Here is a 12,742-nt window from a genome sequence, read left to right as displayed (position 1 = left end):
CTGCCCGGGGGGGGGGGGGGGGGGTTGTCTGGGGGCCGAGGGTTCATGCGCTGGGGAGGGGGGAGGCCACCCACACGGCGCGAGGGCTGAAGGGCCTGGGACCCCTCGGGCACCCACAGGCCTCCCCCGACATCGGGGCGGCTCCCAGGCTGCCGGAGCCGCCCCGCCTCTGAGTGACCATGACCCAGAGTCCACCTGAGGGTGCCAAGCTGGACCCCACGACTCTGACTCCACGGCAGTCACCCTGCCAACTTCTGAGGCTTCTGCTGGCGTCTCAGGACACCAACGTCCCTCCCTGCACGCGGCCGCCGGAAACCCTCACCCCACACCTCCCGCGCCGGCTGCCCGTCCTCAGGGTCCCCACCCGCACCCACCCCGCTGCCCGGCCCCTGTCAGCCGGCCCCCCACCACCCCTCCTCGGACCAGGAACCCTGAGCCCAGGCGAGGACCATGGGGGGTGGGGGCCAGTTGTCAAACACGAGGAGCAGGGAAGCCGGGTCCCGAGAGGTGACAGCGAGCAGGGCCTCGCGCACTCGTTCCCGGGACCGAGCAGAAACGGTCCCTCGGGTGGTGTGGCCGCCACCTCTCTGGCGTCTCCCACGGGCCGGCACGGCCCCCAGAGGCCCCGCTGGGGCGGAGGACCCGGGAGGCGCACGTGGAGCAGGGGGCAGAGGGGGCAGAGCGGTGACCGCGGGGCAGGCGGCCTCTCACCGCACACCCTCCCCGGGCGGGCAGTGACAGCGTGGTGCGGGCGGGGGGGCCCCGAGGGCCGGCCAGGCCTCCTCGGCCGCGGCCGTGCTACTTGGATAGTTTGCTGATGACCCTGATGAGGGCACCGTTCTCGTCTTTCAGCCTCTGGTTGTCGGACTTCAGCTCTGTCAGCACCTGCGGGGGACAGAGGCAGGTGTGTCACAGCCCTGGGGGCGGCGGGGGGGGGTGCGGCCGCCACCAGGTTGGCCTGGCGGGGGACCCCTCCCTGCACCCTGTGCCGGCCCACAGGCCCCACGCCCCCACGGCGGCCCCGTTCTGCTAAACCGGGGACTCCCCTGTCGCTGCTGCCCTGGGGGCCGCCCGCAGTCTGGAGGAGCTGGGGACAGCGCCCAAGGGCACGGGCTGGGCGCAGGGAGGAGCCCCAGACAGCAGGACGGGGGGGGGGGGGGGGGGGCAGCTGAGGGGGCAGGGAGGCCAGGCCACACCCACTGGGAAGATGGGCCCGTCGCTGGCACACGCCGCACTCTCCCTGAACCGCCCTCCCGGTCACTGCGGGGCAGCAGGCGGCCGGCAGCTGCAGGGCTGGGCGGTCACTCCCGGGGCCAGCTGCCTCAGGCGGGGTGGGTCTCCCAGCAGCCGGCCGTCCTGGCACGTCAGGGCCCCCCGACTTGGGAGGCGGGGGGCAGCAGCCCGGAGGCCTCGCTGGGGTCCAGGCGCTCGGAAGGCCGGGTCCGAGGCCACAACACCCACCCCCACGACGTCAGGTAGCCGCCTGTGACCACAGGCCTGTGGGGCCACGCAGGCGTCCCGAGGCCTGGAGCCGAGGCCAGGACAGGACAGCTGTCCCTGCGTCTCCCGAGGGGGATGGGGGAGGGGCTCACAGTGTCCCGGGAAGGAAGAGCGGCTGCTCCGGACGCGCTGAGTGGGAGCTGCTCGGGCGCACAGGGGTGGGGCGGGGGTGGGGCTGAGAGTCTCGACCCCTCCGGGGCGCCCGGCTGCTGGCTGCGGCAGAGCCTGCGAGTACGAGGCCCAACGGTCGCCCCGCCCTCACAGAAGATGGGGGGGGGGGGGGCAGGACAGGGCCCTGAGACGCAGAGGCGGAGATCCGGCGGGTTATCAGTAGTCCGCACGCCGTTCGGGGACCCACGTGCTCTGGCTGCCGAACCCGCATCCCGGCCGCCCCCCGTGCAGGCCGCATGGCGCAGCCCCTGCCCCACCACCGGCTCCCGGGCGCCGCACCCAGAGCACACCGCGTGAGGCTCGCCCAGCCCCGCCCACCGCCCGCTCCGTCCGGCAGGCCCCGGCGGCACAGAGGGCGGCCGCTGCACCAGGCCCCCCACCCGCGTAGACCCCTCGCGGGGCCTGGCTCCCCGTCCCACACTGAGAGCTGGAGCCTGCGCGGAGACCAGATGGGGGCTTCCTGCAGGGGACACTGGAGGGGCGGGGAGCGGGGCTGAGGTCGGAGGGCGGGGCAAGGACACCCTGGCGCAGGCCCCCTCTGCTGTCCCGACTCCCACGTGCCGGCGCCAGGGCCGGGCGTCGGGGTGTCTGGGGCCAGTGAGACTGTCCTCCGCTCTTCCTCCTCCTCACGGCCCTTCCGTGCTGGCGAGGGCGAGGGCCGCAGGGCGGCAGGCACAGCGGCCTGCCTCGTCTCCACAGTCGGGGGTGGGGACTGGCCACACGGCGTCTCCCTGGGGGTCAGGGAGCCCTGGGGACCGCACTGCCCTCCCACCCATCTCTGGGCCGCGGCCGCCCCTCAGCCGCCCCAACGCCCAGCGGGTCGCAGGTCCAGCAAAGCTTCACGCTGGGCCCGGAAGTCTGACCCCCACGGTCCCCACGGGTCCCGACCACATTTTCACTTCTCTGCTGTCCCGGAGGCCGAGCACCAGGCGGAGTCTGTGGGCAGACGGCCGTCTGTGCGGGGGACAGAGTGGGGCCGGCTCCCACGCCAGGGGCCAGGGTGCGGGCTCTGGGGCCAACACACGCGGCGTGAGCCACGCACTCGAGCGACCTGGGGCCGGTCCCGAGCCTGGGCTGGCTGCCTCCCGCGTCAACGACGGTGCTGGGGACAAGGGGCACAGGCCCAGCCAGCGGCTGCTGCCATGGCTACGGACCCCTGAAAGCAGGTTGCGCCCCACACCCTACGCTCCACGACGAGAACAACTGGGACCTCTGGGGGGGCGCGATCACCCCAACCAAAGTTTCCCGGGAGCCTCGAGGCCGATTTGAAGGCGTGGCATCGGGGGGCCACTCAGCGCCCTCTCTCTCTCTGGGGGACGCCAGCCCGGCGGGCGGAGCCGCCCTCGGCCGCCCGACAGCGCAGTGAGCGGGCGGGGGAGGGGCCAGCGCGGGCATGCCTGCCCCAGTGCGGAGCTGCTGGGGCGTGGGGGCGGTTCTCGGACCCGCATCCAAGGGAGGCTCGGCCCCCCTACCCCCGTGGGTCCCAGTGGAAGACACCCCCACCTCCGCCTCTCTGCAAGGGTGGCGGCGGCCTCTCAGCACCCGCGCTGGGCGGTGCGGACGCACCACTGGGCCCCGAGACCCGCGCCCGGGGCGGGGGCACGGCCTCCCGGGGAGGGGCGGGCGAAGACCACCCGGGAAGACCACCCGGCCACCGCACCCCACCGCGCCCGGGGCCAGGGCCTCTCAAGGCTTCAGGCCGCCCCGCCCAGCGCAGCCGGACTCCAGCGGTGGGCTCTGTGGGGGCCTCGCCGGCCGGGGCTCCCAGCCCCGGTGTCACAGTGGCAGCGGTGGGGAGCGGTGGACCTTGTCCCGGACCCCCGCTCTTCGCCGGGTCTGTGCCGCGCACCTGCGCCCGCAGCGTGGCGACGACCCCACCCAGGCAGGTGCACCGGTTCCCGCCTCAGCCCCGTGGGCAGGGCCCAGGCTGAGTCCCCCTCGAGGCCTCCGTCCTGGCTCCGCCCACGTCGCTCTGGCCCCGCCCACATCCAGGACCGCCCCGACCGCCTGCACGGGGCTCAGAGGGGGCGGGCCCAGAGCTCCCCCAGCTCCAGGAAGCCGCGAGGAGGGGCACCTGCCTGCAGCGGTGGAGGAGGGGCCGCAGCTACGGCCCCTGGGGCGGCGCGGCCTCCGTGGACGCCGAGAGCCGGGCCACCACGCGGGCCAGCGCCCTGTTCTCGGCCTGCAGCTGCGAGTTCATCTGCTTCAGGGTTTGGATCTGTTTTAGCTGGTGCAGGTTCTGCAGTGGGACACGGGGGGGCGGACAGACAGACGACAGACAGACAGACCAGGAGGTGAGAGCGGGTGCGGCCGTGGTCGGCACTCAGCGCATGCAGAGAGGAAACGCGGTGCAGCCGCGGGGGTGCCGGAAGCGCCCGCCAGCGCCCCCCACCCCAAGGCCCGCCATGCGCAGGGCAGCCGTGCGGCCCCACAGCCCGGCTCCTGGCAGCGTGTCTGGTGACGGCCCCGCCCACCGGGGCGGGGCCCTGGGGGCTCGGGAGGGGAGCCTGCTGTGTGCCTGTCTCCTGTGTGAGGCCGTCCGGGAGCTGCAGTGGTGCGCTCGGGTGTGGGCAGCCCTGCTCTGCCCTGAGCGAGGCCGCTGCCCCGACCCGCACCGTGCCCGCCGGCCTGCAACCGGATCGTCTGCGCCGCGCAGTCTGTGGCACCCTGGGCTGCGCGCGTCCCTCGCAGAGACGCCGTGGGCAGGGCCACGTTCGCAGCAGGGGCGCCAGCAGCATGGGGGTGGGGGGGCGCCAGCCCGTGGGCCTGGTTCCCTGCACTCGGGCCTCATAGGAGGCCCCCCGCCTACCCCCCGCAGTGCTCCTCAGCCCACTCCCTGCCGCCAGTCCTCGCGCGGCGCTGGCTCCGGGCGCAAGGGCAGTGGCCTGGTGGGTGGGCAGGCTTCGCGTGCAGGCCGTGGGGGCCACAGGAAGGTCTGCAGACCAGACGCAGGTGCGCGCCCCCCGCAGGCATGAATGAGGTCAGAGGTGAAGGGTTAGTGGTGAAGAGCAGAGAGGAGGGGGCACGAGGGTCAGAACAATGGGCCGGGACGACGCTGAGTGTCTGTCCCCTGAGCCGGCGCAGCCAGTGGGGACAAAGGCTGGGCTCCCAGCGCGTCCAAGTTGCCACCGACGGGCGGGGACCAGGCCCCCTCCCCCGGCCGCAGAGAGGACAGAGCCGAGTCCCATGGGGACAGGGACAGCTGTTCTGACGGCGGGGGGCCCTGCCGACGCAGCCCACGAGCAGCCCCAGGCCCTCCCCCTCCTCCAGGGTCGACGCAGACCAGACCCCGGCGGGGCCCGCCCCCTGCGCTCACAAGGCAGCTCAGGTGCGAGTCTCGGCAGGGGGAGAGGGGCAGGGGCCGTCTGTGGACACGTCCCGGAGGGAGCAGCCCCGCAGGCAGGTGGGGGACGGGGTGCGTGGGTGCTCCCCAGAGGCTGAGGCCGGGGAGGGGGCAGGGCTGAGGTGGGCACAAGCCCAGGTGACAGCGGCCCCTGCCCCTGCAGCCCACACCCCGGGCGGCTCCCTGCCCACCCGGCCTTGCACTCGGCTCGCCAGCGCCTCGCGGGCCCCAGGGACACCTTCTGTCGCCCAGCGCCTGCCCCTCGGGGTCGGCGGGAGGTCAGCCCTGCCCAGCCCGGCTGACGCCCCGAGGAGGGCTGACATCTGTGTGACGGACACGCACGTGCCACCGGCCCCGGGGGCCGGGGTTCCCCGCTTTGTGACTGTTCTGGGAGGGGGGTGGTGTCTCACCAAGTGGGTGAAGCTTAAAAAAAAAACCCACTTTCGGCTGTGAACCAAAGCATCACAGGTTCGATTCCCAGTCAGGGCACATGCCTGGGTTGCAGGCCATGGCCTCCAGCAACCGCACAGTGATGTTTCTCTCCCTCTCTTCCTTCCTCCCTTCACTCTCTAGAAATAAATTAAAATCTTAAAAAAAAAAAAGCCACTTTCAAGTGAGTGACCCCCTCCCCCCGCTCTGGGGCCCCGACAGCTACGGCCCGTCGTGACACCGTGACGCCCTCGCGTGACCTTGCAGGGCGGGACTTGGGGCGAAGGGCCCTTCCCCGCGTGACGGCCTGGGGGGCGCAGGGAAGCCGGGGCCCTCGTCAGGAGCCTGAAGCCCCCCCGCCCCCCGGGAGGGAGGGCGGCGTGGGAGGGCTGGAGCGGAGCAGGGCCCCTCCCGAGGGAACAGGGGCACCGGGTCTGGGCGACGACGGGGCCCCCCCAGGCCCCGAGAACCCTTTCCGGCCGGCGCCCAGCGGCCCGGGGAGCAGTGCACGTCTCCCTGTGGGCACATCGGGGCGCCTGCCCACCCCCCCCTTCTGGCAGTCGGCGGCCCACCCTGCGTCCCACGTCCGGTCGAGGAGGACCCTCGGGGGAAGCGGCGCTGAGCCGTGCGAAGCCACCGCAGGCTGGGCGTCATGCGCGGCAGGCCGGCGGCCCCAGCCACCCCCGGCCCCGCAGAGGCACGGCCCCTCCCTCGGCAGGGACCGCCCGGGCAGCCGTGGGCGCAGCGGCTGCGGCCGTGGGGCAGGGAGGGAGCAGCGAGCCCAGAGGCGCGCCCCCGGCCTGCGCCCGCTCCAAGGACGCTGAGCATTTCGGGGAGACTCAGGTGCCGGACCCAGCGTGCGGCTGCAGCCCGCCCTGTGGTGGCCTGGCTCAGGCCGGGCTCCCCTGCAGGGGCTGCGGCGGGCGGGACGGGGCAGCCCGGGCCCCCAGCCGCGTGGGGCCTGCTCACCCAGCTCTGCCGCCAGCCAGCGTCCCCAAGGCCAGGAGCAGTGGCGCTGCTCCCGCAGGCAGCAGGGGGCAGGGGCGGGGGCGGGGCCTGCGCTCAGGGCTGGGCCCCGGGGGGACGCACCTTCATCTCCTCCTCCATCTCGGACATCTTCCGCTCCAGGGCGCGCCGCTCCTGCTGGGAAACGTGTGGGCTGAGCAGGGCGAGGACGCCGACGCCCAGCAAACACCCCGGGGGCGCGGGCGCTGCCTGGTCCTGCTTCCGGAGGAGCCACCTCTCTGCACCCCCCCCCCCCCCCCCCCCAGCAGCTCTGCTGCGACAGGCCCCCACGCCCTCAGGAGCCGCTGTCACACTGGGGAGCAGAGGCTGGGCCGACACCGTCGCCCGTGGGGCCCCCAGCCCCAGCACGGGTGTCGCCTGTGCCCACGGGGGCTCTGTTTCGGGCTGAGGGAAGAGCATCCTGAAACACGGCTGCTTCCAAAACGGGACGGGAGAGGCGGGAGCAGCCGCCCCAGGGGCGGCCCAAGCTGCGGCTCGTCCCTAAATCCGAGTCCCCCCACAGACGACCCTAGGATGTCAGCTCCCAGCAGCTGACCCAGAGACCCCTCCTCGGCCAGAGTGGGGAGGGCCCAGGGGGAGCCCCGCTGCTCCCGGCGGTGGGGAGGGTGGAGCTGGGTCAGTGTGCTGTGCGCACATGTGTGTTTTGTGCTGTGTGCATGTCAGTGTGCTGTGCATGCATGTGTCACTATGCTGTGTGCACGTGCATCTGTGTACTGCCTGTGCACATGCATGTCTGTGTGCTGCGCATGCATGTCTGCCTTGTGTGGTGTGTGCGTGTGTCAGTGTGCTGTGAGTGCACGTATCTGTGTGCCACACCATGAGTGTGTGTGCATGCGCATGTGTGTGTGGGCCTGCCTGCAGAACAGTGCCAGGGCGACCCCCGAGGGCCCCGCCCCCGCTCCGTGTGGGAAGGGCCCGCCGTGGCCTGCTGCGCAGAGCCGGGCAGCGAGGGTCTGCGCTGGGCTGGGGACGGACGTGCCGGAGCCTCCTGGGCCGGTGGGTTTCTGCTGCACCACTGGCAGAGCCAGAGGCTCTCGGGGGGCACAGGGGGGAGACGCTCACCCGCTTCTCCGCCTCCAGCACCGAGGACCTCTCCGGAGCCTTCTCCTGTTTCTGCCGGAGCAAGGGGGCGTGTCACTGCGGTGCCCGGCTGGGACCCGGTGGGGGCCCGGTGGGGCGGCTGCACTGCGGACCTGGGGCCCCACACGGCTGCTGGGGGGCTCTGGGACCGGCGGGAGCCGGGTCCCCGCGGGACAACGGTCACGGTCCAGCCACCGGCCTGCGTCCTCTCTGAGGCGGCAGCGGGGAGCCTGAGCCCCTCTGTTCGGCTTGGTGCTGGGGACAGGGCCCTCTTCCTCGGGGTGGGTGCCAGGGCCCCAGAGCCCCCCTCCCCCCTCCAGGCTCTGAGCGCACGCAGCAGGCTGCTGCTCCTGCAGAGGGGGGTCCATGCGAGCCCGGACCTGGTCTCAGTGTGAGAAAGTCAGCGCTGCGGCGGGGGCGCGGCCGGGCACCTGGGGCGGCTCCCGGCACTGAGCGCTGCGGCTCCCTCCGCCGATGCCCGACCGACACGGGATCGTGCGTCCGCTCGCCGAGGCCTCTCTCCTCGCAGAGCTCGGGGACGGCCAGAGTGGCGGGGAGCTCTGGCCCCGCCCGGGGCCCTCGGCCAGCCGGCTGGCCGCCCGCCCGCCTCCCCACAGGCACCGACGTGGGAGCAGGCCAGTGGCCCTCCCCCACCGGCCAGGCGGTCTCCGGGGTGTCCTGCTGTTTTTCCATCTCAACCCCCTCAGGGCTCGGTGAGGGGGGCCTTCGTGCACAAGCCCCACGTGTCCCTGTGGGACTGTCTCCAGGCGCATGGGACCCCCCGCCCCCGCCCCGTCCTGCCCAACACTCCATGTTTGGTCAGCAGCAAGCTCCCGCTGTAGCACAGCTGGAGGCACAGCCGGAGAACGTGGCCGCTGCTTGGACTTGGCCTTGGCAGAGCGGAGGCTGGACAGGGGGCTGGGCTTTGTCTCCAGCACCCTCCGGGCCGGGGCCTCTGCAGCTGCTGAGCGGGGGGTGGGGGTAGGGCGACTGCCCCCTGGGGAGGGGTGCCCTCCAGCGAGGGGCAGCTCTGGCCGGGGAGGGCGGGCAGGTGAGGTCCCTGCAGCCACAGGCCTTGGGAACTCCCGGCAGGATGGCCGGGCCCAGCCGTCAGGGCCCAGCAGGCACAGCTCAGGCCGGGCACCCACGTGCAGCACCCGCGCTCCTCGGGGAGACGCAGGGGCCTCGGAGCTGCCCCCCCCCCCCCCGGCACCCAGCGCCGCGCCCCCAGCGCTCCCGCCCTCGCTGTGGAGTCTGCGTGGCTCTCACTCGTGCTCCCCCCCCCCCCCCCCCCCGGGGAAAGGGCCCTTCCTGCCGACCCTGTGCCAGCGCCCTGGCCTCGGGGCCCTGAGTCCGAGGCCTCCTGCTCCTCCTGCACCAGCGTCCCGGCCCCAGGCCGAGGGGCAGTGGTGGCCTTGAGGCGGGGGGGGGCGGGGAGGGTGACCGGGGACCAGATCCTCGGTCCTAGCACCACCTCTGTCCTGAGTGACCACTCAGTCCTCGGGGCCTCATCTGTCCCCCCGGGCGCTGCGTTTGCCGGGGCCTCGCCCGACCCCCTCTGGGGGCCACACGGACACCAACCGAATGGACACCCGGCGCGCGAGAGACGGGGACGCTGCCGGGCACAGACCGTGCCGCATGGCGGCGGTGACGAGTGCTCACACCGCCAGGCGTGGCTCCCTGGACGGTCCAGTCAGACGCCAGCGACACCTGAGGTCCGGCAGCGTCTGGGAGGCCCCGTCCGGGAGCACCCCCCCCCCCCGGGCCCCCGGTCTCGGTGGCGCCCCTCACCTGGGCCATCTTCTCCAGCCTGGCCTTGACGTCCGCCAGCTCCAGCTGGGCCTCCTGCAGCTTGCTCTTCAGCTTCTGGTTCTCGGTCAGAGCGTTCTCGTAGAGCTGGGGGGGGGGGCGGGGGCATCATGTCACCTCTGCGGTGGGGGAGGGGCACCCAGGGCCACCTGCTTCCCACCACTCCACCCCGGGCAGCCCCCACACTCCACGGGGCCCCCGAGGCACCAGACAGCGGGGGCCCCTGCGAACCCCTGCACGTGCTGGGTGCACCCCCCCAGGTGCTGGGCTCCGCACACACCAGGTGCCGGGTGGGTGCTCGGAAGGTCTCAGCAGGCGGAGCCGCAAGGAGACCGGGGGGCGGGGGGGGTCTCTGTCCCCTCGTCCCTTCGCCCAGTGTCTGCCTCGCCAGGATGGGCTCGCTGTCCCGCCCGGGGAAGGCTGTGGCCCAGGCGCAGGGACGCGGCGCGGGACCCTACCTTCTTGTAGTCCCTGCCGCTGCCCTCTTCCCCGCGGCCGGTCAGCGTGGCCAGGCGGGCCTCCCGGGCCTCCCGGCGGGCTCTCGCGGACGCTCGGTCGCCGTAGGAGTCGCTGGCAGTGGGATTGCTACTCCCGGACTCCAACCTGCAGGAGACACGGGGGGCCCGTGGGCGGTCCGAGTAGCCCCGAGAACTCGGCAGGGGGCCCGGCCAAACACACGCGCCCACCCTTCCTCGGACCCCGTGCCGTCTGCGCCCTCAGGCCTCCGGGCAGAGCCGCCGGCGCGGGGAGGAGGCCACCACTGGCCGAGAAGGGAGCCGACTGGGAAAACTGGCGGAGTAGGCCCAGAGGCGGCCTCAGCCCTGGGGGCCCTCCGGTTCACTCAGGGTTGGGCTGCCGCTCCCTCGAGAGCGTGCTCTTCGGAGCCACGTTCCTTGAGTCCCAGCAGCTCTGGGCAGGTGGCCCTGAGGGCCCTGCCGCCGAGTCGCAGACGCGGGACCTGGAGCTGCGGGCCCCTGGGGGACAGTGGCCGCAGCCGTCTCGGGCAGCCGCGGAGAAGGCTCGGCCCCAGCCCAGGAGCAGGCTGCCTGGCCGCGCTTCGCCCCAGGGTTCCGAGTCGCCAGGAGGGCCGGGCCGGGCTCACAGCCGCGCCGACCCCTCGACTCCTCGGGCCGCTGCGGGAGTCCCTCCCGCCTGGCCGTCGTCCGCTCAGGGTGGCTCTTGCTTGCCGGGAGTGTGGATTCCACACAAATCTGGCAATTTTTATCTTCACGGTGTCACGCTTGGGACGGTCTCTCCTGTATACAGATTATAAACTCTCCCACGACTTTCCTGGTGAAATCTTTTTCATTAAAACCGGAATCCATCTGAAACACGTGTTTTTGTTGTCTTCTTGTTCTGCTTTTCGCTATGGTCTGAGGAAGGAACTCTTTTCCCAGACAGTCGCTTGTCCACTTGACGCTGGGGTCCCGAGTCGCCTCACACACGACTTTCGGGGGCCACTTCCTGTGTCCCCCGGACCTGCCCCCGCTGGCACGGGCGCCCGCCGGCTTGGTCTCTGCCTCTGCGGCTGCAGAACAGGTTCGGAGTCTGCGGAGAGGTCTCGCTTCACGGGAGGCCGTTACAGTGTAGCAGACCCCACAAGAAACTGACCAGAGGAAAGCACCGCGGTCCCGATTCTGCAAAACGCCCTTTCTGCGGTCGAGCTGCACACGGGCGGGCCCCGCAGCTGGTGCCGGCGGGAGCTGAGCTGAGGGGGAGCTGGCGTCTTCTGCCGGGGGCGAGCTTGCAAACGTGTGAAGACTCGTCCACGGAGAGGAGCCGGGGCGGGCGCCCACCGCCGACGGCTCCCTCGGGTGCCCTGCCCGCAGCCTGCTGACGGCCCCGTCGAGCGACCGTGGACGTGGAGGGCCTCAGACTGGGGCCCGTGAGCCTCTGCTGCTCCGCTCTGCCCTCTGGGGGGCCGGGCCCTGGGAGCAGGTTTCGTGTGCCTGCCCCCGTCTCCTGCAGTGGCCCCGAGGGTCTCGGCCTATGAATCAGGCCTCGTTCGCACCCGATGGACCGCTGCCACTCCTGCGGGCCCCTGGCCGCACCTGGCAGCATGGCCGTCCGCCGAGGCTGAGGACGGCGTCCCTGTGCAACGAAGCACCGGGGCGCTGGGGAGTGGCGGGAGGGGCGGGAGGTACCCGAGTCTCGTGGCCGTGGCAGCCGTGGACGACGGAGGGCGTGCCGGGACACACAACAAGGCGGCGGCGAGAGCCGGCCCGGCTCGGGCGTGCGCGCACAACTCCCGGCATGCGTGCGGCACCGGCCGTTCTTACCTGGAGAGCCTTTCGTGCTAGACGCGGGGAGAGACAAAAACAAAACGGACACGGGTTACAGGCCGGCACTCCCGGGGGACGGGCGGTCACACCTGCATTCCCGAGTCGGACGCGCAGCGGTGGGGGGGGGGGGGAGGGGCTGCCGCCGCACCCAGGGCTCCGCCCGGAGGACGGGGTCAGCGGCACAGCGTGGCCCTGTCGGCCCCACCCCCGCCCCCTCGCTCTCCGGAGTGAGTGACACGGCCTCGGGACCTGCTCTGTCGTCTTCCTTCGGGTGCCGCCCCCGGCCCTGCCTCGAGTGACCACCAGCCCCAGGGCTGCAGGGGCAGCAGAGGAGGGGACGGCCCCCCTCACCCGGGGCCCCAGGACAGGGTGAAGAGCCCCGCGTCTCAGAGGAAGGACTTCTGGATGCACACGGGACACAGGGTCATGGCAGGCAAACTGCAGACACAGTCACGCCTGCACACGCCATTCCGCACACGGCCACGCCCTCACACACCACGCCTGCGCTCCGCCTGTATGTTCAGTCGTGGGTGATTTTTACCCTCTTATTTACACTTTTCTTTAAAGAACTCAGGCAAAACCCCAGCGGTCTTAAACACATTCCTTTCTTTCCCTCTTTGAGGAGTTAACGATGAACTCCTCAAAGACAGAGGAGGAGGAGGAAGAACAGGAGGAGGAGGAAGGGGGAGGGGAAGGAAGAGGCGGAGGTGGAGGAAGAAAAGGGCCCGACACCCCGCCTGGCGAGGGAGGGCCTGCGAGCTGGTGCGGAGCTGCCGTGACCCCGGCTGCAGCGTCCGTCAGTGGCCGGGGCACGCCCGGCCTGAAGGCCACAGGCCCCATCTCGGCCCCGCGGCGGGGGGGGGACCGAGCAGGTGGCGGCCCTCCGTGGAGCGGAAGAGCTGGACGCTGCCGGGCACCAGCACGGACACGGGATGCGGGGGGACGGGGAAGGACAAGCCACGGCCAGTTCCAGAGCCGCTCCGGCGCCAAGGGGCGGCCCCCCCCCCCCCCCCCCCCGCCTCTCGGCTGCACCCACAGAACCGCTGTGGCGGGACCTGCCCCGACGAGAGAACAAAGCAAAGGTCAAAGGTCGCCACCAGGC

General features: G+C 72.3%; 1 protein-coding gene across 2 annotated transcripts in view; it reads right to left on the bottom strand.

Annotated features, from left to right (window-relative positions):
- Positions 1 to 755: 755 nt before the first annotated feature.
- The window catches only part of PPP1R12B (protein phosphatase 1 regulatory subunit 12B), a 64,346-nt gene continuing 52,359 nt past the window's right edge, over positions 756 to 12,742 (bottom strand). Inside the window, exons 19-25 of one of the 2 annotated variants that reach the window (XM_036016039.1) lie at positions 11,638 to 11,654; positions 9,817 to 9,961; positions 9,341 to 9,445; positions 7,532 to 7,582; positions 6,533 to 6,583; positions 3,750 to 3,910; positions 772 to 885 (exon numbers count right to left, since the gene is read on the bottom strand). In XM_036016039.1, the coding sequence (XP_035871932.1) occupies positions 3,776 to 3,910; positions 6,533 to 6,583; positions 7,532 to 7,582; positions 9,341 to 9,445; positions 9,817 to 9,961; positions 11,638 to 11,654 (504 nt within the window). In that variant the 3' untranslated portion in view covers positions 772 to 885; positions 3,750 to 3,775. Of the gene's footprint in view, positions 886 to 3,749; positions 3,911 to 6,532; positions 6,584 to 7,531; positions 7,583 to 9,340; positions 9,446 to 9,816; positions 9,962 to 11,637; positions 11,655 to 12,742 lie in introns of both variants that reach the window. The other variant, XM_028531125.2, reaches the window with a different exon arrangement.

The sequence above is a fragment of the Phyllostomus discolor genome, chromosome 15, assembly GCF_004126475.2.
Source record: "Phyllostomus discolor isolate MPI-MPIP mPhyDis1 chromosome 15, mPhyDis1.pri.v3, whole genome shotgun sequence".
NCBI lineage: Eukaryota > Metazoa > Chordata > Mammalia > Chiroptera > Phyllostomidae > Phyllostomus > Phyllostomus discolor.
Note: the sequence above shows the minus strand (reverse complement) of the source record. Positions and strands in the feature narration are given on the sequence as shown.